Genomic DNA, 21,506 nt, shown 5'->3' on the forward strand with positions numbered 1-21,506 from the left:
GAGAGAGATTTGCAGTATCAGTTGCTGTGCTTAGCATTATGGTTTCCTATTTTATGAATAGTAATACAAATAGAGTTTTCTAAATGAGACTAAATATACACATTTCAATAGAAAAACTCCATTACTTAATGGTTCTTATTTGTTTTATGCTGTTGCCAACATACTAGGGTGGAATTTACCACACTGAAATATATGCTGTAGAGAACTTGTCAGTAAAACTTCTTGAGTAATTATCCAACAAGAAGTACATACTGCCTTTAAAGTGTGGGCTAATTCCCATTCTGATTGGACAAGAACAAGAAGCTAAAAAAAGTGTTTCACTAAAGTAGGGTGTCGGACCACACACTGGATAATCTTCCTGGGAAGAAACACTACTTAGAAATCCCTGATTCCTTTTACAGCTGCTGAAGTAACTGCTTGTTTCTACAAGGTAAGAAACTAATCACCAATAATAGCACTGTGTAAGTGCAAATGATGGTAATCTTTACCTCAGATCTTGATTGTGCAGGTGTAGAAACATACACCCCATACCAGGGCTAAGCACACAAGGCAACACCCCCCACTCCAAAAGAAGTAATATGGAAGCTGTGTCACAAATCAAACACCTTCCCTTTGGACCTGCACCCATATCCCACTTTCAGGTATGTCAGCACATTCCATGTAACCTTTGTGTGCTTCCCAAGCAACACACAGCCAGGGCAATAACCACAATAACCACTAAGAACTCCTGCTTCCTGCAGCTGCTGCTCCGTTTTAGAGATTTCTCACAGCTGGAGACACCAGCTCTGACTTTGTCCCTGTAGAGCTGCGGCTGCGACTGCTGGGTGCCAAACCCAACTGTGCCCTGGGGTCTGCATCATGGCCCAGCTGCCAGTCCCAGGCAGGCGTAAGTGCTACAACCCAAAGAATCATGGGTGACCTGTGGTAGTCCTCACTTCAGTAACGATTGAAATAACAAGCAACAATTCAACTTGCCATACAGTTTATTTCCAAAGACTAGTTCAGTTCTGGCAAATGTAGCTAGGCTACCTCCATATAGCAGTTGTCTTCTTGGGCAAGGGTTCGCACAAAAGTTTCATTTTTCTCTCATTTTTCCTGCTGCTTTCCTTTAATAGTTCTACTGGTCTTTTTTTAAACTGCAAGTGCCAGTCTGAAGTCCTCTCTGTGAATGGTGTGAGTCAGAAGGATAGGAGATACAAAATTACAAGGTAGCACCTTGTCTGAGCTATGGAGCTCCAGAGGCTCTGCAGTTTTTCTGTCTAAGTTTAGCTCAATACTGTTCAGTGATGCTGGTAAACTGACTGCTGAGCCACCCCCCACCCCCATCTGTGCATGCTTCAGCACCTCTTCACTTCCCCCTGCATCTCCAAGTTCCCTCAAATGGTTGTGCGAGTGGCAGTGGAAGTCAGTATTTTAGTTTGTTATCACCACCCTCTTGCATTACTTTATGAGTAGGGTTAAAGCTTTTCCATTTTGTTGCCTTTGTAGCTCTTTCTCTGCTGTTTAAATCCTGACATTTCATCTCTAACAAATGCAACAGCTGTTCATCTCTGCTGGTATTTTCATCATTGCTATCACCATACAGTTCATTAGTGCTGTTGATCCAAGGACTGCCATCACTAGTCTGTGTGTCATTCTCACTAGATGCTAAACCTGGGACAATGGGGCAGTCAGAACCCTGAACAGTCAAACACACACCGTCCTTTATCCTTGGGTCAGATTCATAGGTTGCAGTATCTGGAGGTGCTTCACTCAGGTTGTTGCACAGATTAATGAAGGATTCATATAGTGATGTAGACATAACCTCATTGTCACTGTCCCAGTACATACCATTACATTTACCTGCACTACCAAAAGGCTGATAGCCGGATGGCTGAGGTGCAATGGAGCAAGAAACTATATTGGCTTTCCTTTGAACATTTTGATATATTACTTGCTTATGCATTTCTTTCTCTGAAAGAAAAGCTGAAGCATCTTCATTTGCATGTGAGGAGAAAGATGGAAAATCAGTATGTTCTGAACAAGTGTTTGGAAAATCAAGCTCCGTGCTGGGAGATCTGTAGCTGTTATAACACATCTGATTGCTACCAGGCTGAGCACTTTGATCTCTGCAGCTGCATTTGGGCATCTCTGACAATTGTCTCAAAGGCGATGAGGAAGGCACACTTTCAAAGCCCAGAGTCAGGCTACTGTTAGCCATTGACTGAGACATGAGGGCACTGAAGCTCTTGTATGCAGAGCTGCTTGGTTCCTTGCATTCAGACAGAAGCATATTAAAGCTCCTATAGGCAGAGCCACAGGGTTGCAGGGATGGAGACAAAAGGGTGTCACAGCTCTTGTAGGCAGAACCACACAACCCCATGGATGCAGGCACAAGGGTATCAAAACTCTTGTCTGCAGAGCTGTTTATTCTGTCTGTTTTGGTTCCAAACAATGATTTATTTGTAGACTCCTGGGTCAGGACACAAGAGTCAAGCTCACTTTCAGAACAACACAGAAAATGGCTTTGATGAACCATTTGTTGAAGATCTCTTGCATCCAGAGAAGCAGAATTTATGCTGGAGCTCCGATAGCCAGATTCAAAGGATTCTTCTGATAGTTCTGACTCTTTGCTGGCTGTACTACAATTGTAGTCATCTTGAGAGGCTTTGGTGAAAAGGGGAGCTGTATGAGAAATACCACATGGTTGTGGACTCTGGGCTGTACTTTCTTTTGGATTTTGTTGTGATGGATTTTCTGACCCAATGCTCTCTAAGGTTTTCCTCTCAGTTGTGGGGATGTTTGGGCCTTTATTGTCTTGCATGTTATTTTCATTTGCCAGGAGTGCATCAAACATGTTAGCTAGTAACTCATTGTGTTCAGGATGCTCTCTGAAAGCACCAATGCTGCTCTCACAAGGCTCAAACATGGTGATCTGGTTGCCAGTTTCTTCTTGGCTCTCAGTTTCACTGTCTGTTAAACAGACACAGATTTCTATACACTCTTCAATGGGTATCGTATCAGGAGTTAAAACTGCACTGCTGCCTTTTGGCAACCACTCTTCAGACTTGCTGTGGCAACTGCAAGATTTCTCAACATTTCTGATGTTATCTTTTCCCTTGAAGTTTTGGCTTGACAAACTTCGAGCCAGACAGTTCTTGCAACTTCTGTGTTTGGAAGTCAAGAGGAAAGGACAGTTAATGTTTATGGTACAGGAAACAATTTTATGCTGTAAAGCAGAGGGATTTTTTAAAAAAATCTTACTTACATATGTTGTTCCATGTGACTCTGCTTTAAGTCCTGGAACGGGAACTTAATTTCATCAAAATAGTACAAAACTGAAAACTAATAGATACAAATGGGATTTAGGACACATATAAGCTGTATTTACTATCCCTTACACTAGACAGACAATAGAATTTACTACATATTCTACTTCTGATGATCAGGAAAAGCTATTTTTTGCAAAACATTTAAATTACCTTGACATTTTTTACAACCGTTTGGCTCTTTGCTGGATTTGGGATTTGATCCCACCACTCTTTCTTCACTCTGCAAGGGAAGAATGAAAATAACTTGTTTTGACTGCACTTGGGCTTAATGAGTGTACATTTCTCTCTTCTGTTCTCCTTTCCCTCTTAGGCATTTGCATTGCAGCAACGGAAAGTGTTCATTTTGGACATCTCCTGATTTTCATTAAACCAATGCAAAGATGTTTGTATGTTTGGTATGTGACTGCTCCGCACTACAATAGTCACCTGTACTTCTAATCATGTTTAAAAGGATGTGTGAAATAGGATCTCATAACCATTTGAAAATTTCATATTACCATTTAAATTTTTTTGAAACAAATAAAGGTATTTAGCCATCATTACTTGAACTCCAGCAAAGACCAAGGTCCAAAACTGACAACCCCTACTATAATAAGCCTATTCTAGTAAGATTAATAAGACTATTCAGAAAATGACAGTTTATAAAACTGACTTGTGTTTATAAAATCTCTGCTCACAGACAGCTAGATAAAGGTGCTGAGAAAACCCAAAACATTACATTTCTGTGCTACCAGACATTTGTCTAACCAGTAGCAATACTGATATCCGTATAAACTGTTACTCTATAAACTGTGTAACAACCAGGATACCTACTTGGTGAAACAGAAGTAACAAATTATAGATCCTGCCATGATCAGTATGCAGGATGTGGGCACAGCCATCTGCAAAATGTCTTCAGCCTTCACCTGGTAATCTGTTAAATAAGCAAATGTCTACATGTGAATGTGCATCTACATGCAAGCACTGACAATAACAAATTATTTGCTGCTCTTCTGCAACCCAAAAAAATTCTCTTTTAGAGGATGTAAAATAAAGCTTCCAGCATGTTAACAACAGACCCCTACAGCTGCCAGCAGCAATGGTGTGTGTGGTGTGTCAGAGACCTGGCACAGGTCTGTGCTCAGCTGCTGGGTGTGGCAGGAGCTAGGAGAGCCAGCGTGTCAGCCCTCAAGGACAAGGGCTATCACACAGAGCCTAAAATGGCATTATCATTGTCACTGTAGTGCAGCTATGTTTCTTGTTCTTTCTGTTGCTCTTCAGGGGTTTTTATAAACCCTCCTACCTCTATTAAAATACTGCTTTATTTGCAGTATATATATATACACATATATATACACACACATATATACATGTGTGTATATATATATATATGTAAAATTTATACTCACTTGCTCTCACATCAATGCTGTTTAGTTCAAATATCTCTTCTACTTCATGAAATATTTATAGAGAATAATATACAGATTCCTTTCAGCCTGGTTTTCACAAGGCTAAGCAATCCAACCTCCCTTGGTCTTCTCTTCCTTAGTTCCCAAGGAGTTGCCTGTCTATGTTTAGTGTCTTTGGAAGCCTTTACAGATGTATTCACATTACAACCAAAATGATGAAGATGATGAGTCCATAACTCTCGTCCAAGAGAGCAGCAGAGTATGTAAGACTGTATACCATCCTTTTACCAATCTGTTATTTCTGACACTATTACCATAGCGAAATTCAACTTCTTCACTCCATTCACTCCAGTAGGCTGGGTAGTACACGTAGTTACACCTGAGACTTGCAACATAATCATAGCCTCTCTTCAAGGAGCTTGCAGTAATCTCAAAGCTTTTTGCCTGGTAGTTAATTGCTTTTACAGAAACCTGAAAAGAAAGTGAGAAAGTTCACTTTGTTTTCTTTATAGGGTGAAGGGTTAGAGACAGCAACTACATATTAATATGTGTTTCAGTGACCTTTCACAAATGAACAAATGAATGACGGTTTATGATACTGCAGTTCATGTCATCAGCAGGTGGCATTTGTTACCTGCCACCATGCATATTCTTCTGCTACCAGAAGCAGCCCAGCCCAGTAATGCTGGATTATTCATAACTCACCTGCCCCACAGAGCCATCAGCCTCCAGCTTCCTGATGTCTAAGGAGATAATGAAGTTCAGGGAACAGAAGCATTGTATTTTCAATCTCTGCCCTGTCTACTGCAAGCAGAAGACCATCTTGGGGTGGCAGTCAGAAGAGTCTCAATTCTCTGACACCCAGCTGAACCATTCTGGGGGCAAAGTGAACTGTGGCAAGTGTGTAATCAGGATCACTGTGCTCTGGCTGGCCCTTACATTATTAATGAAGTGACTTCGTAGAGGACTTCTTAAACCTTAACTCTGGAGACAGAAAATGAAGAGACTGGGTGTCTCTTACCTCTGTCGGGTGCTGCTTCCTCCAGTATTTCACCTCATAGATGACTGGTCCAGAGAGAAATGATGGATGAGAGTAGCTCTCCTCCCAACTCAGATTGAAATTACCATTTTCAGCTTTCTCAATGGCAAGATTTTTGGGGGCTCTTGGCTTAACTGTATGTTAAAAAACACAGAACAGGGTAATGGGAGAGCACTGATAGATAGAAGCAGAGAGAGAAGCATTCACCAGAGACCAGAATATCATTGCAGTCAATGCTCATACCCTTTTCACTATGCTCCAGCACAAGAACAGAGAGGCCGAACCTGAGCAGCTTGAGGGTATTTATTAAGCACTGATTCCTCAAGCTGGCTGAACCAATTGCAAGCACAGCCTTTTGGTGCACTGGATGCAGCTTTCAGCCTGGAGAAACAGGAACAACCTGTGCCCTGACAGTAGCAGCTGTGAGGTCGGGTGGGCACAGAACTTCAACATCATCGCCAAGCTGTCCTGGCTCCCTGTCTCTTGAAAATCAATGTGGACTTCTGCTTATTTGGCAGATAAGCACCAGCACCAATCAAGTATTCTCAAGAGAAACAGCTCCTTGGCCTGCTTAAGGTATGAAAATGGTTTCTCTGAGTGTTTAAGGTGACAGGCGTAACCAACAAGCACACTATTCTGACAAAACTGGGGGTCTAGGCGCAGACATGAATTGTGTCTACACTCTGTCCTGTTTAGGAGCAGTCTCTTAAACATTTTTATCACCAGTTGTTAAAATCCAACAGCAATTACTGTAAAAATCTCCTGCTCATTTGGCATGATTCAACTAGAGTGAAAAATCAGAGTATGACAGAGACAGGAATGGGAAGAATTTCAGTAGGGATAACCTAGTTTCTTTTTAGAAACTGAAAGTAGCATGATTTCTGTTCCTCTTGTAAGCCACAAGTAAAAGGCACTAAAGATAATTTAAGTCCCCAAACTCCTTTTGGCTTGCAGCTGAAAGGGTACAGCTAGAGGTACAACCACTCTCTGCCTTCCCCATTACTTATATTAATTCCTTAAGAATCCAATGCAGAATCAGGTTTCTAAAACAAATGGATTTTGCACTTAAGCTACCATGACATTTTGCACCTCTGACCAGCAAATTCTTGTCAATTTCTTGACAAGAAACAAAGCATGTTCTGGGGACATGAATGAGAAGTCAGCTAGGATTAAAAAGCCTTGAGCCAGACGCGCCAGCAACAAAGTAAACAAGTTCTTACCAACAAGGGCTGGTGTAACACTGTAATTCCATGAATCAGTGCCATTGAATTGCAGGGCTAGAATATATGTGAGGCCTAATACAAAATATTCCGGATATATTGTACAAGTGCACCTTAAACTGTCTTTTTCATTCTCAGGAACACACTTGTCTCTGAAAAACAGGCACAAAACTATGTAATATTTAAGAGAATGTGACACACTATTCCTTGAAAAGGTGAAATCAAGTTTCCCAACATGTATAACTAATCAGAACTGAGACAAGTCAGTTCCCAGAAATGTTTCCAAAACAAAACTGAGATCCCCAAACAACCCACCCTCCCTAGCTACCCCCTGGATATCTGTATCACACAAATTAAAAACTTGACAGAAAGGCCCAGGATTGATCCCAAATACCCTTTGTCACACTTCAGCTTCTAAAGGAATATACTAACAGCTTGTTAGTATAGGAACAGGTTTATTGCACTCTATCTATAGCAAGGTTATTTGAATGTTGGTGTGCTGAAATCATGCAGCAAGGGACAGGAGAACCCAGATGCATCTTCTTGTGTAAGAGATGATGCCTGGCCCTGCTCAGAACAGGGGCAGCAGTCTGTGCCTGAACAAGGAGCTACACTATATGCAGAGACAATCACCTGGCCTTCAGTGGAAAGCATCTTTCACATAGGCTACAGACCAGTGAATAAAGAAAGATTTCTCATGAAGAAGGTAACTTTTTGCATGAAGTTAAGGTTTTGTAAACTTCTAAGAGCCCTACCACTCCTACCAGTAGGACTTGATCCCTCCTCTGTCCTAAGAGAGCAGAAAGTTCTATGGAAGAGTAGACCACTGAACTGAGGGTGCTGTTAATTGCAGAAACCTGTTTTACTTAAAAGGAAATAATCAATTTTACTTTAAAAAAAATTACTGAAGTAAATTTTTTCCCAGACACCCACAGTAGAGGGAGGAAATTAAAGCAAATAGTGGCTATAGGATACATGAAACTCTAACAATGGCAGTGTAACATCTTATTAAATACTTACGACACAGAAGAAGTCTCCTTGCTGTAGTAGAGCACGAATTCTTTGGAGCAATTGGTTTGTGCAGGCACCTTCCAGTGACAAACCAGCTCTTTGTCATAGTCAGTGAAGCATGCAAATTCATGTATGTGTCCTGCAGTCAAAACTAGGGGAAAGCAGCATACAATGAGAAGCAAGAGAATCAGAAGACTATATTGGACTAAGCAGAAATACTAACTTTTCCATCTAAACAGAGCTGCCACACCTCTACAAATTAAGTGAAAACATTTTTATTTTTTGTGTCTGAGTAAATGGAAAGAGTAACAGACACTGAGACCGTCTCCACCTTTCTGGAGACAATGTCTATGGTCTTGGACAGGAAGAGTCTGCAGTAGTAATATTGAGATAGAAAGGCACATTTCAGCCAACACAGACTTCCAAGAAAGAAAATCCAATTGCAATAGCTCTATTTAAAACACATCAGCATTAAATTACAAAACAGCATTAAATACAAAAGGTTCAAAACCCAAAATGCAGATAATTAATAGAGTCAGACCAGGATCACTGCTTACAGTCATGACTCGTGTTTTACCTACAACTAAGGTAAAAGGTTCTAAGCTTCCCAAATGCATGGGAGAGCATGCTCCCAGAGCAGCTCCCCAGAGACTAGCAGATCTTCCTGCCACAGTTTCTTCTAATATATACCTTTACTTCATTCCACTCAGTACTTCCTGCTCTGTCTTCTACTCATCATTGTTATGAGAGCATTCAAGACTGAGGAGATGAAGTCACACTGAGCCAGGCACTGAGGAGGTACATGAAAGCCCAGAGTCTCTGTACTCCAGTGTTCAAGTTTATAACTATTTTCACTGGAGGTTTTAACCAAAAAAGAGAATATAGCGGTCAAAATATCTTTGTTAGCACTGGAAGTGGAAATAGAATCCACAATCCTCAGTATCCATTCCAGCCTCACTTTCCTTTATTTCAATGTGCTCCACAAGAGTGATATACAGAACAGAAGAGGAGAAGCCAGGTGACAGTAAGGCCATGTTGTTATTTGGACTAACCGTGTGCCAACCCAATATTGATACTGGACCCTGGAATGTGATTATAAGAAAATAGCTAGAAATAAATAATACTTTTATCATCAAAGACAATTATTTGCCTTTTCTGATGTTTGACTTCTCTTTCACAGGTAAATAATAACAACAGTATCTCCCTTTTCTTGCACAACCTGAACAAACATAAATACTTTTCTGCTTTACATGTCAATCTCCTGTAAAAAAAATAAAATACCTGTTTTTTAAAATCCTATTAATTATCTGAGAATTTCCAAAGGGATTCTGCTAGAAGGTTTTCTGTGGCAATTATACAAGACCAAATTTTGTGTACATGGCCCGGTACATTACCAACCCTCCATGCTGGTCATTTACATTGCAAATTCAAGACTCAGTTGTCAGCTATTCACATCCTGCAAGGTCTTCGTCCTTCAGCCACTTCTGCTTCACATGCTTATTCCTTCCCACAGGTATCTAAATTTCAGATTATTCCTCACATACCTTTTTTGCTGAAAGTACCAAATTTCATTTGGTACTTCCCTACATGTCTACTTTTCTGTAGTCCACTTGTGTTATTTACCATGATCCAACTTCTGCATACTCTGATACAGTACAGGAGAGCACAAACTGGCAGCAGAGGAGAGCACACACTGGCACCAGTGGAGAGCACACACTGGCGCCAGTGGAGAGCGCACACTGGCACCAGTGGAGAGCGCACACTGGCACCAGTGGAGAGCACACACTGGCGCCAGTGGAGAGCGCACACTGGCACCAGTGGAGAGCGCACACTGGCACCAGTGGAGAGCACACACTGGCAGCAGAGGAAAGCACACACTGGCACCAGTGGAGAGCACACACTGGCAGCAGCTCTGCGAGCGGCTCCCCCGCAGCCCCACGGGCAAACCACAGCAGCCAGGGGACACTGGAGCTTCCTGCAGAGTTGCCTGGGCTACAGAGACCTGGCTCACAGTGAGCGGTCCAGTGCAGATCAGATACTGGGGAAGAAGGCAATGGCTTTCCAAACCTGTTTCTCCTTTCTGCAAGTTTCTAGTTTTTCTTGTTCACATAGAAAAGGTCAATATAAAGATTAAAAAAAAAAAACCTCTAAGTTTTTTTCTAGTACAGGGTTACTTCTGACATTTGAAGTTACAAATTTCATAGTAGTTAATTAGTGGTAACAGTGTTACCTAGTGGTCATAGAAAAAGGCTATCAAGAAAAACTTCACTATAATAATTTAAAATATTGACAAACATACCTTCATTTGTTGTATACGAAAAGAAAAGGATCCACAGAGTACAGGGTGCAGCACTTGGGAGCCTTGCCATTATTGACAATGGTCAGGTTCAGTAGGAAAAACTGTGCTGCAATTCTGCCAACAGAAAACATAATAAGCTTATATCCCTGTCTCAGTTAAGGTAAAGGTGTAGCTTTCCCTACCACTTCTGCTAGATGTTAGAATTCAGACTCCCTGCTGTACCTGTTTCCCACCTCTGGAACCTAAAATTAGCTCATGGAATGAGACATGTAGAAGAATAAGGAGAACACAAATGAGCTAGAAGAGTTTTCTGCAAAATTTCCATTACAGAGGATACGGGACTGACATTGGCAGTGGAGCTGCTCTCTTTAGCTACTAGAAAAGAAAGGCTGCTAGTATGTAAAGGGTAATAAAGGGCAAGCACTGGACCAAAACCAGTGACGTCACCAAAGCCTTATGATTCCACTCTGATAAGAAAAAGAATTTAAGAATGAAGTGTCCAATCTATTGACTAAAATGTTTTCTCCAAGTCCTGTCACCAGTACCTTGAAAATCTGAGTATCAACTCTTTAAGAAAAGAATTTTAGCAAAGAACTCTGAGCATTGCTCCAAAAGAATACAGATTCATTAAAATATTAATTATTAAAAAGTTGTAAAACACACCTAATTATGATATAACCAGAACAACTTTGGAAAAGGAAAATAATGCAGCTTTTATGTCCCTAAGCATAGCAAAACTGTCTAGGTAAATTGAAAACAGATGAAATAATTAATTTCAGAATTAAAAATAGCAAGTGCCCCCAAGATTTTTTTACCAATATAGCTACTTAATGCCTAAGATAAGGCTACCAGCTTTCATATAACTATAAACGGATATCAGGCATTTAAAATTTTGGTAAATGTGTAAGTGAAGTCATGCTAATATGCTTTTGGCTTTGTTTTCAGTATAAAGAGGGATAAAATTTGTTCAGCAGCACATTGTTAAGACACAACCCTTTGGTCCCTTCCTCTCATGCTTTTGGAATTTTATAACTTTCATATCTGGACAGAGTGTTCTTGCTGCCTGCAAGCTTCAGCTGTTCTGTTTATACCTGTAGGGCTCCCAGGTAGTATCCTAGTTTTTATTTCAAGGGAAGGGAAGGGAAATCCTCTTCAGCAGGTGAATGGTACTGGGTGTTCTGTATAAGATTGGTCAGACTCTGAAGCAGAAAAGACCACTAGAAGGTATTTTTGGATGGTGGTTCAATACTCTCTTTCCCAAACCAACCATGCAGCAGAACCACATTATATGTGTCTGACAAAGGTGAGTCTGTCTGTCTGATTGAATATATCCACCTTAAAAGTTAAAGGATAAGGACATTGTTAGTCAAAATAGAAGATCAGAATGGAGACTCTTCTGTGACCTTCTCTGGGGCAGTCACTGCTCATCGAGTAATAAAGAACAAACCTGAAAGACAAATTTCTCATAAGAGCTTGAGAAAACTATTACTCAAGAGCTGAGTTTTTTCATATTCTGAGAATAGATGAAATGTTACTAAGCACAGTAATACATTTTTTTTAAAAGAACACAAGCACCTTTGCTGCTGCTCAGAAAAAAAGAGCCAACTGCTCTGGCATAAAAAAAAAATTCATTTCCCTTTTTCCTGGAATTCTCAAGAGAGGAAGCATTTGCAGCTTTCCACTGTTAGGTAATACTGCCACATGACTGGAGTTCCAAGAAACTCTTGGAACTTTGGCAAAGAATCCTGAATCACGTAAGCATGTCCAAATGAGCAGATGGCAGACCAAAACCATCTTCTCGTGGAAGAATGGATCTGCACATGTGGATGAAAGTGGAGTTAAGCCAGTGCTTTAATGAAACTGCAAAAGGAGAAAATTTTAAAAAATCCACAGCTCTTCTGCCTGTTACCTCTTAAGTTTTTCATTATACCAATCTCAAAAAAGTATGTAACACATATAGACAATATTAAAATTGCAGCAAACCTAGTAGCTCTGATATACTTGAGGAAAGTAAATTGCAAAGACATAAGTTACTTCCCTAAAACCAGGAAAGAAATCTCTGTCAGGGTTAGAAGCAGATCTACATGGTTACTGGCACAAGCTACATGCTTTGATCACTTACCCTCTTGTTTCCTGAAAAAAAATAGGATGTGATTAGAATTATTTCATTTACTATCAAGAAAAATGGTACTAATTTTTGGTCTGGTCTTCTGTGGAAATTAGGGTCACATTTCATTAACAGGTATAATCTGCAAAACTGTTATGTGCAAAGAGTAACTCTGCCCAAACCAAGAGGTCATATTAAACAAGACTGCTTAATGCACGGTTGCTGCAATTGTACAGCTAAAACATCTTTCCCTGTTTAAAACTGCCTCTTTCTAAAACTGATGCACATCTTGTCTTACTCTCTAGTTTAAAGCGTTGACTAGAAACGCTGAATAGAATGAGACAAGCGGTACATAGCAGAGCAAAAGGTTCAGCAACAGATTCTGCATCAAACCTTGAAAAGAAAACCCGTGCGGAGTGTACTGCCTTGTGCCGAGAAACCTCTCCTTTCCGGCGCTCAGCACGAGCCGCTCCGGAGCTCCGCCGGCCCGCGGGCACAGGGGGGCGCAGCCGGAGCGCCGCGCTGGGCACGGCCGGGAACGGCTCCGGCCGGGAACGCGGGCCGGGACAGGCGCGCCCCGCACGAACACTTCGGAGAACTACAACTTCTGCGTAAAATACTGTAAAAGGAGCACTCGCGTCGAACAGCTTCAGGAAAGAGAAGCGATTCTGGCCGCGGGTTCCAGCCGGAGCCACCGCACGGGACGGGCCCAGGGATCCGCGCCCGGCCAAGCCCCGGAGGGAGCACGGACCTTCCGCCCTCGCCAGAACCGGCACGGAGAAAAACGCAGACCGCACAAAGGGCACGCCAAGCGCACGCAACGAGCAGGAGCCGGTCCTGACGCCAGGACGAAGGGGCCGCCAGACGTACCTTGCGTCTATCGGCGCCCGCTCCGGCCCCGAGCGCTCCCGGCCCCGGACGCGGCTGGGCCCGGCCCGGGCCCTGCGCCCGCCGCGGGGCGGGGCCGGGGCCGGGCCGTTGATGGCGGGCGCGCGCAGCCGCAGCTGAGCAGGCGAGCACGGGCGGGTGCGGCGGGGGCTGAGGCTGAGGTGGGGCGCCGAGGCTGAGGTGGGGCGCCGAGGCTGAGGTGGGGCTGAGGCTGAGGTGGGGCTGAGGCTGAGGTGGGGCGCCGGCACCGCGGTGGGAGCCCCGGGGAACCTCGGTAGGGCCCGGCTGGGCCGAGGGCTGGCGGGCCGGGCGTTTTTCCGGGGCATTGCCTCCGTCTGCTGCGGCTGGCCCGGGGCCGCCCGGGCGGCGAGGCCGGAGCTCAGCCCGAAGCGGGCATTCGGGTGGTGCAGTGGTCAGGGAATTTCCTGAGCTGCCTTTAATTACTTCAGGTGCTCTTCGAAACCTGTTGAGGCTTGTTGCCTGTGCTCAGATGAGGCTGTGTGGGGAGCAGGAGCTTGATCTGACACAGAAGGACAGGCGGGGTTGTGTTTGTCACCCGGCGCTGCTGTTGTCGCGTTTGCAAATACCGCAGGGCGCGTTTTGTAGCGGTTAGTGGGGCGTGGGGCGCTCTCCAGCTCCCGTTCCTAGCAGGCCAAACCGGCCCGATCCCGTTTGCTCAGCAACATGCTCTGCAGCTTCCATGAAAGCTGCGCCGCATGGAGAAGATCTCTGTCAGGGTTTAGAGGCTCAGTGGCCACCGGGGGTGCCTGAAGCCCTCCAGGAGCACCGTGTGAGACTAACTGCAGACTCGAGCGACTACCATGTGTATAACCTTGAGCCAACTGTGCGTGTTGAGCAGGAGTCATTCCCCTGTGTATCAGTGCTGCAATAAAGTATTGCTTGCTTTTTAATACTACACTGGTGTTAAGAAGGAGTTTGATTCCCGATTTTGGGTGGCAATGACACAACACTGTTCTTTTCTGCAGCTAAAACTAGTTGGATTTTATCTCTTGTACCCTTCCAGAACCTCCGAGCTGGTCACCCTCTGCATTCTGAGGACAATCTTGGGATCTGCTTTTTTTGCCTTCATTCAATGTAATAGACTTTAATTAAAATCTTGTGTATACTTGGACTGTTGTATTCTTAATTTGCATTAACATGTGCATTAATTCCACCTTAAACATCCTGCAGCACTTGAAGCCTGGTGAAATACTGATGGCAGCTCAGATGACCAATGCTCATCGGCGGTTCTTGCAGGTTCTGATGTCTAATGGGATAACAGAAGGATCAGAGGCCAGAAAATTACACCAGCACTGCTGTGAAACTGATAAAGGTGTGTCTGTCTTGGTGATGAAAGAACTGGATTTTTTTCCTGGTGCAGCTTGCAAATTTGATTTCTGAAGGGCATGCATCAGCTAAAAAAAGTTTAAAAACTGTAATGGTATGAGTGTTCTGTCTCTTTCCTGAAAGATAAAATTATACAGCAATGAGTAAACTAACTTCTAATCAGGCCAGATTCGTATATAGTACTTTTTATTTTGCCAAGGTTGTTGTTTATTGGTTATACATATAGACGATTTTTAAAAATAATTTTTGACACTGGAAGTACTTCACTATATTGAATGCTTTTAAGTAAATGCACTTCAGTCATTTCTCCCAGGTGTTGTGGGAGAAGTGACTGCTGCAAAAATATTTCTATGAGGGTGAGCAATTCCTGATGAATTGCTGTGCTTTCTTTCCACCTCACCTGCAATGTATTGTCCATTCCAAGTCCTGGAAGCTGTGCTCCTGCTAGGCTTAGGAGTGTCCCTGTGCCATGCCACCATGCTACTCTGCAGGGACTCTTCTGGTTTTCTGTGAATTTGTACCCTTACCCATAATGCAACATCAGATTCCCACAAAGTAATATATTTATATAGATTATAGTAATCTATTTGTATAGTCTCTTGAGTCAGGAACTGTAACTTGACCTACTTCTTAGATGCTAAAATTGTGAAGTGCAACTTTTGGTGTTCTCTAACCCCTGTTCATTTTTTATGGAGAATTTTTATCCCTTTTTTCCACATGAGAACTACTCGAGCAGCCACTTAACATTAAAATGTAACATTAAAGTATTAAAGCTGTTGTACCCAAGAGTATTCTGTTACCGTTTCATCTTTTACCATCTCTGAGATCAGTCACTAAAGCTCCCTGGCTGCTGTGTGCAGTTTCCTGCTGACAGGGGCCAAGCCAGTGGCAAAACTGTACTTAATTTTGTACTTTACTATTGTTCTTGCTGTATGTTGGCATTGCTCACTGAGGGAATCTTGTATATCAGAAGCAGGAACTCCTGGGCAGGAGCATCCTATGAGGGCTGTTTGGCACTGGGCTGGATAGTGCGGTGCGCTTTGGGAGTGGGACTTGGCCCGGTGCTCCTAAGTGAGCAAGGGACTCCTGTGGCTGAGAACAGGATTAATTTCATGATAACTGGTTGTAATTTTAAACGTGAATCATTTATCTAAAATTATTAGCTGTTAGTTTGTGGCACCAGCTCTCTGGTCACAGAGAGCAACAAAGTCTTGTTTTGGATAGATGTGAGGGTTGTGCTGGTGCTGTGCAGGCAAGACCCATTGTATTCTCTTCCACAGAACTACTGCAAAGTCCATCCTAATTATGTCTATGATAAAACTGCTGCTAGTATTTGCTTGGTTTATAAAATGTGACTCAAGATATTTCTTCTTGTTTCTACAACACTGGAATTTTAGGTTTTCTGATATGTAACTTGAGCACTTATGTGCCATTAATTTGTGAAACAGAGCATACAGAAACAAGAAATCCCTTGTATATAAAGGAATTTAAATCAGTGTATTTTTCTGTTGTGCATAATATTTTTTCCCAGTCATATTTTATTTTCAATTCAGCTTAGTTCAGGTCACTGTAATTACTGGATCAGTGCTATGGGTTCCCTGCAACAAGGCAGAATGTCTGGACTCTGTCAACTGATTTTAAAGGAGCTGAGCATCTCTGAAGGTCATGAGACAGTAGCACAAGGAAATGCTATTTCTGCTGAATAGAACAGTTTGAATTCATGTTCGAATTCTGTCTCAGTTTTAGCAGTCTTACCTGGGAAAAAATGTTTCACATAAAAAGATCTGTCTGATGTATAGTTGTTTGACTTATGTTTTTTTTCTCTGTATGACTTTTCTCATTCTTTTTCAGTTTACTATGCACACGATAAACTGGATGATTTCATCAGCACTATTAACAGCCACCTGCAGCCTTTGTTTATGCAGATCCGGAAAGGAATATCAGAAGATGATGGGAGAGCACATTATGCTGTAGTAGGTACCTGCTGTGCTGTGTTTGCATGGGGCTGGCAGTGGCTGCAGGAGCTGCTGGGAGGTTCAACTGTCACAGCCCAGATGTATGGGAATAGGACACGGCAGCAAGGATGACAGCAGCGTTGGAGTTACTTAACATAAACATTGCTTAAGTGCTGAAGTGAGATTTCTTTTCCACTGGAGACTTTCTTTCCTGAGACAGATTTTTAAACTAGAAAACACAGAGAGCTATTCAACATCAGTTTTCTTTTTCTCCCACTCAAAAATCAACCTAGCACAAAAGGGTTGCTAAGGAGTTGTACAAGTTGTTTCAATGTGCAGAGAAGGTTATCTGGTAATTTCAGAAGGCCATACAGAAGGTATCCTAAATTAGCTGCTGCCTTTAACCTTTCCGTTTTCCAGTTAAGTTGAGCTAATAATTAATAGTAGTAGCATGTGCAATAACAGTAGAAAACACGGGCAGCTGATTTTCACAGTGATTAAAAAGGTGACTGATAACATAGGTCTGGTGGTAGGCAGCAGCAGGAACTATCTAGCACCTGTGATGTGTCAGCTCTGCTGCAGCACTCTGTGTCAGTTCTGGGAGCTTGTGTTGTGGAATGGCTTTGCCTGGGCAGAGGAAGCTGTGGAGAATTTGTGGCTGGAACATGAGGGGTTGTAAAGAAAGAACTTGAGTACCATCAAGTGCCCCTAAAAGAATTAACATTTATGTTAATTGTAAGATGATGTATTCTTAACCCCAGGTTTTTTTTTACAGTTTCTGGTATGAAACTACATCGGCACTTTATATCATGTTATTTTTTGTAGGTGAATTTGGCGGAAACGGAAGTAACTAAAATGGCATCTGACTATACAGAAATTGAATTGGAATTGTTCAGAAAAACAGTATGTATGTCAGTTATCACTTAGTAAATCACATTATTTGTGAAGCTGTCATCTTAAAATGAATGAAAATGGAAATGGAGATGTGGTTGAAGAAGTAGTTGCCATTTCACCTAAGTTTATCTGAGATCAAATGGATGGGGTGGGCAGGGATGAAAGTATGTGCAAGTAATGATTTGCTGTTGTTAGTCAGTTATGGGTAAGGCAAAATCAGCACCAGGTAATGGCTCCTTGGGTTAGGGACAAGACATGCCTACTTCTAGTTATACAAGCAGATTTCTTCAGGATTTGCAGTCATAACTGCTGAGTTTTTCACTGGATTTAGTAGTTTAGTAAATATACAGTAGTTTTTAATGCTAGTAACTTACAAAATGAATTTGCAGATTTGCATTTAAATATTTGTCTATGGTTATTGAGGTTTTTCCTCAAAACACCTTTGACAAAGAGCAGATAAGAAGAAATGGATCTGTCACCACTGAGTGTGGTGTCCCTGAACACAGCTTTATTTAGGCAGCATGTATACTTCTATTTGTGGAAATGTTTTCTTGGCAAAGATCAAAATCTTAAGGAGACAATGAGTGTTTCACCTTTTGGCCTTTGTTTTACAATTCTGGGTCAAGCTGTATACTGTAGTATCTTTCACATACATGGATGCAAAAAAAAAAAATATGCACATCAGCACATTACTGTAAGGTGTGTCTGCCTAATTGCAGTGTTTCTAATACTTGGTAATGTTTCTTCCTGTAGATGGACCTAATAATTTTATCAGAAAATGGCTTTGCCTCATCTACAGATATTTTAAACTTGGCTGACCAACTTAAGACAAAGAAAATGAAGAAAAAAGAAGCAGAACAAGTGCTGAAAGTTTTTGTGGAGGATAAGTGGCTTTCTGAGGTAACTGCATTCAAGTGTTCTTAGTTCAAAGGGTCCAGCTACCATGTTCTTATGGATGTGGTAGCTGAGACTGGAGCTCTTCTGATGGCAAAAATGGTCTTATGGCACCCATGCTTATTGGTGCTCCAGTGATTTTTGCAGAAAAGGACTTAAATGGACAAAAGTCCTTGGGTAGGTCTGTACAGGACCATATGGTTTCGGTTCCTTTTACCGGAGCCAGGTGGGTTTGTGTGTCCAGTCCTGCCCAGTGATGCACAGACACAACAGCACAGCATCCTTTGTACATGGCTTTGTATGCAACAGCACAGCATCCTTCAACCTGGAACAGGAGTTGGGGAAAGCTCTTCAGAGTGATCAGTGCTGTTAGTTGCATTTGGAATTTCCAGACATGTTGAAAACTCCTGTACCAGAAATGCATGGGCCACTGTGCATGTTACCTGTTTTATTTTACGAGGAAGCAGTGGAAATGAGCTCACTATGTGGACCATGGTGGACTGACCACATGGATACTGTAGTTGCTTGCTCAGTGAGACCTTAATCCCTTTTCTGCTGAAGTCATTGCACCATAGATCTTCAACCAGCTGCCACACAGTTACTTACATGTTAAGTTGATTTGGCAGATATTTCCAAAGATACATCAAGCAGGAAATGCCTAGATTTTGTTGAAAGCTGGGAGAATTTCCTCTAACATTCTTTTTGGGAGGATCCCAAAACACCATACTGCTGTTAAGGAGTGCATGCTTGCTCATTTATGTTTTCCAAGGACTAGATCTCTGTTAAAGGTGTGGGATTTTTATTCTGCTCCTCTAAACAAAGGAGTTCTGCTATTTCAAAAGTGTTCTGGTGTTGCATTGTACCAGTATGATGGTTTCATGACAGTAGAATGGCTTGTTAACAGGTGGTTAGCAAAGTCAAAAAAGGTAAAGGAATGAAAGGAAATCCCTCATCTCAACATTTGTTTCCTTAGAAAAATGGAGACTACACTCTGCATACTCGTTGCATAATTGAGATGGAACAGTACATTCTCAGCAACTACCAGGATGTGGCAAGGAAATGTAACATCTGTCGCAGCCTTGCCATCCAGGTAACATGTTTTATCACCTCAGCCAATGGACTTGCATGGTTGTAGCTGAGGTTTGTGATGCTTTCTCTTGGGTATAATCTTGGTCTTGTAATCTGGTCATGGCGCTCGTGCATTTTGTAAAAAAATTTTTTTCTCCATTTTAGGCATTTTAGCTTCTGTCTTTAGAAATAAAATTGTCTTGGAGCAGTGTCTCCAAGTATAAAATGGCAAAAGTGCACTCCCACAATGAGGAACATGGTTGTGCTGTCTAGCTTTCCAAACCAGCAGGTTAGAGATGAGCTCCTGATGCTGAAAGAGGTTTAGCAGTCCTCTTTGGGCCTTGCCAGTAGATGTCATCGTGTGACACATTCATTCTTGGTTTTGGGATTTTAATTCAGGAATTGCTTGTGTTTGGACCTCAGAAGGAACACACGTGCTATGTAGAGCATGCTAAAGCACTGTGTTTTGATAGCTGGGATGTTACCATTCCATCTTGCTAAAGTAGTTACAGCCTGGATTCATATTCCAAAACTGCTACATTTTCTTGCTCTGTGAGCCTGCATCTTCTGATCTGCCCAACTAATACATGCTTCCATGTTACTTTTTCCATCCGAATTAGTCTCATTTATTGCACTGAAATTGCTGTCTTTCAAACTAAGTTTTGTCCATATAGGGAAATAGTATTTCCCAGTTTATAGAAAAAGACTTTCTTTTAGGATTTACCAACTTTGACTGTTGAGTGTGTCTACCACCCATATTGTGGGAACCATTCTTTGGAACAAAGCATTGTGTATCTGCTGCTCTTTGTAACAACCTTCTCTTAAATTGAAGGACAGTTTAGAATGATTTCATGAATCAACACTCCTGATTTCAGAGCCAAGTATGTGAATCCTGTGGAATTGGAATGCACTTACCTTGTGTCAGAAAGTACTTCAGAGGCCAGACTGAACCCCGCTGTCCCAAGTGTAATGAATTCTGGTCTTGTGACACCCCAGGTACTAAGCAATGTATTTTTAAAAAATTGAATGTAATAATACTAGGAAATGGGCTGTCATGTTCAGTGGCACTGCCTGTATTATTTATAACTGTATCAGCTATTTCTGACTCCAGTGGTACACTTCAGGCACTAAACCACACACAGGCAGCATTGAGCCCCCACAGTGCCCAAAGAGTGCCACAGGGGCATTAGCAGACCCTGTGCAAATTTTTTTATAACTATCTTTAGGAGGGGGAGAGGAGGGGGGAAGTAATAGAAGCACACACAACCCATGACACTAGAACTTCTGGAAATACCAAGCTTCTAAGAATCTCTTTGGATTTCCTCCATTTGTCCAGGGAAATTGGATATTGTGAACAGCAACAGAGGAATATACAAAGCATTTTAGAAAAGGTGGTTATACAACGTTAACTTTTTTTTGTGTGTTGTCCATTAACCTTCCTTTAGTTTTCTTTACAGGTGTGAATCGGATGGGTTCCAATGGTACAGACTTACCACAGAGCTCCACTCTTGGCCCTAGATGATGCCAGTAAAACTTGATGTCAGTGACATCTATTTGCCCCCACTCTGGCAGAACAGCCAGACTGTATTGTATTCATTAGTAACAGTGCTCAGTGTACTCATTTTCTAAAGTTCTTAGAATCTTAGAATAAAACTATCATTGATGTTCCTGTTCACAGTAATGCCTGCACAGCTTTCTTGGAGGCTGTTTTGTGTTTGTAATTCTCCATATTCTTGGGTTGGGACTCTCAGTGCATGTTTGGGGATGAAAGATGTAAATGTTTTAGTCAGTCCTGCAATTTGATATATGCAGCTAAACTCTTGAAAGAAGCCTTTCTCAACAAGTGCTCCTTGTTTGTACAGGAGCAGTACAAATTCAGTTGCACAATGGAAATGACACCTGCTGTGGTACATCAAGCAGGTGAAAAATCAGTGTGGTGTGCACAAGGCAGCTGGCTCAGTCTCTGACCTAGGGCCGGAGTTGGAACACTTCTAGCTGGCACTGTGGTTGTGTTTTGTCCCTTCTTTAGATGCAGAAGAATTTGTCTTGACATAAGGCCATGTCATGAGCAGCTGTGCTCTGTAA

At 42.1% G+C, this 21,506-nt stretch overlaps 2 protein-coding genes across 12 annotated transcripts; one reads left to right on the plus strand and one right to left on the minus strand.

Moving 5' to 3' along the window:
- Positions 1-965: 965 nt before the first annotated feature.
- On the minus strand, positions 966-13,327 carry IL4R (interleukin 4 receptor). Of its 4 annotated transcripts, none has more exons than XM_039732364.1 (11): positions 13,246-13,327; positions 11,360-11,603; positions 10,269-10,382; positions 7,979-8,120; positions 6,959-7,110; positions 5,721-5,872; positions 5,014-5,170; positions 4,125-4,224; positions 3,462-3,531; positions 3,248-3,279; positions 966-3,146 (listed from the first exon to the last, which is right to left on the minus strand). In XM_039732364.1, the coding sequence occupies exons 3-11, from the start codon at positions 10,336-10,338 to the stop codon at positions 1,406-1,408; spliced, it is 2,616 nt and encodes an 871-aa protein (XP_039588298.1). In that variant the 5' UTR covers positions 10,339-10,382; positions 11,360-11,603; positions 13,246-13,327; the 3' UTR covers positions 966-1,405. The 4 variants fall into 4 exon arrangements, with proteins under 4 accessions (XP_039588298.1, XP_039588294.1, XP_039588297.1 ...); XM_039732360.1 differs by having other exon boundaries at positions 3,248-3,324; XM_039732363.1 differs by lacking the exon at positions 11,360-11,603 and adding an exon at positions 12,391-12,401 and having other exon boundaries at positions 3,248-3,324; positions 13,246-13,311.
- On the plus strand, positions 13,328-21,110 carry NSMCE1 (NSE1 homolog, SMC5-SMC6 complex component). Of its 8 annotated transcripts, none has more exons than XM_039732375.1 (9): positions 13,334-13,387; positions 14,288-14,358; positions 14,455-14,596; positions 16,462-16,583; positions 17,391-17,468; positions 18,213-18,359; positions 19,327-19,443; positions 20,297-20,417; positions 20,867-21,110. In XM_039732375.1, exons 3-9 carry the CDS (start codon positions 14,479-14,481, stop codon positions 20,941-20,943), a joined length of 780 nt encoding a protein of 259 aa, XP_039588309.1. In that variant the 5' UTR covers positions 13,334-13,387; positions 14,288-14,358; positions 14,455-14,478; the 3' UTR covers positions 20,944-21,110. The 8 variants fall into 8 exon arrangements, with proteins under 8 accessions (XP_039588312.1, XP_039588309.1, XP_039588315.1 ...); XM_039732381.1 differs by having other exon boundaries at positions 20,879-21,110; XM_039732376.1 differs by having other exon boundaries at positions 13,356-13,424.
- The last annotated feature ends 396 nt before the right edge of the window (positions 21,111-21,506 follow it).

The sequence above is a fragment of the Passer montanus genome, unplaced genomic scaffold (genome assembly GCF_014805655.1).
Source record: "Passer montanus isolate IOZ18808 unplaced genomic scaffold, ASM1480565v1 scaffold8, whole genome shotgun sequence".
Taxonomy (NCBI): Eukaryota; Metazoa; Chordata; class Aves; order Passeriformes; family Passeridae; genus Passer; species Passer montanus.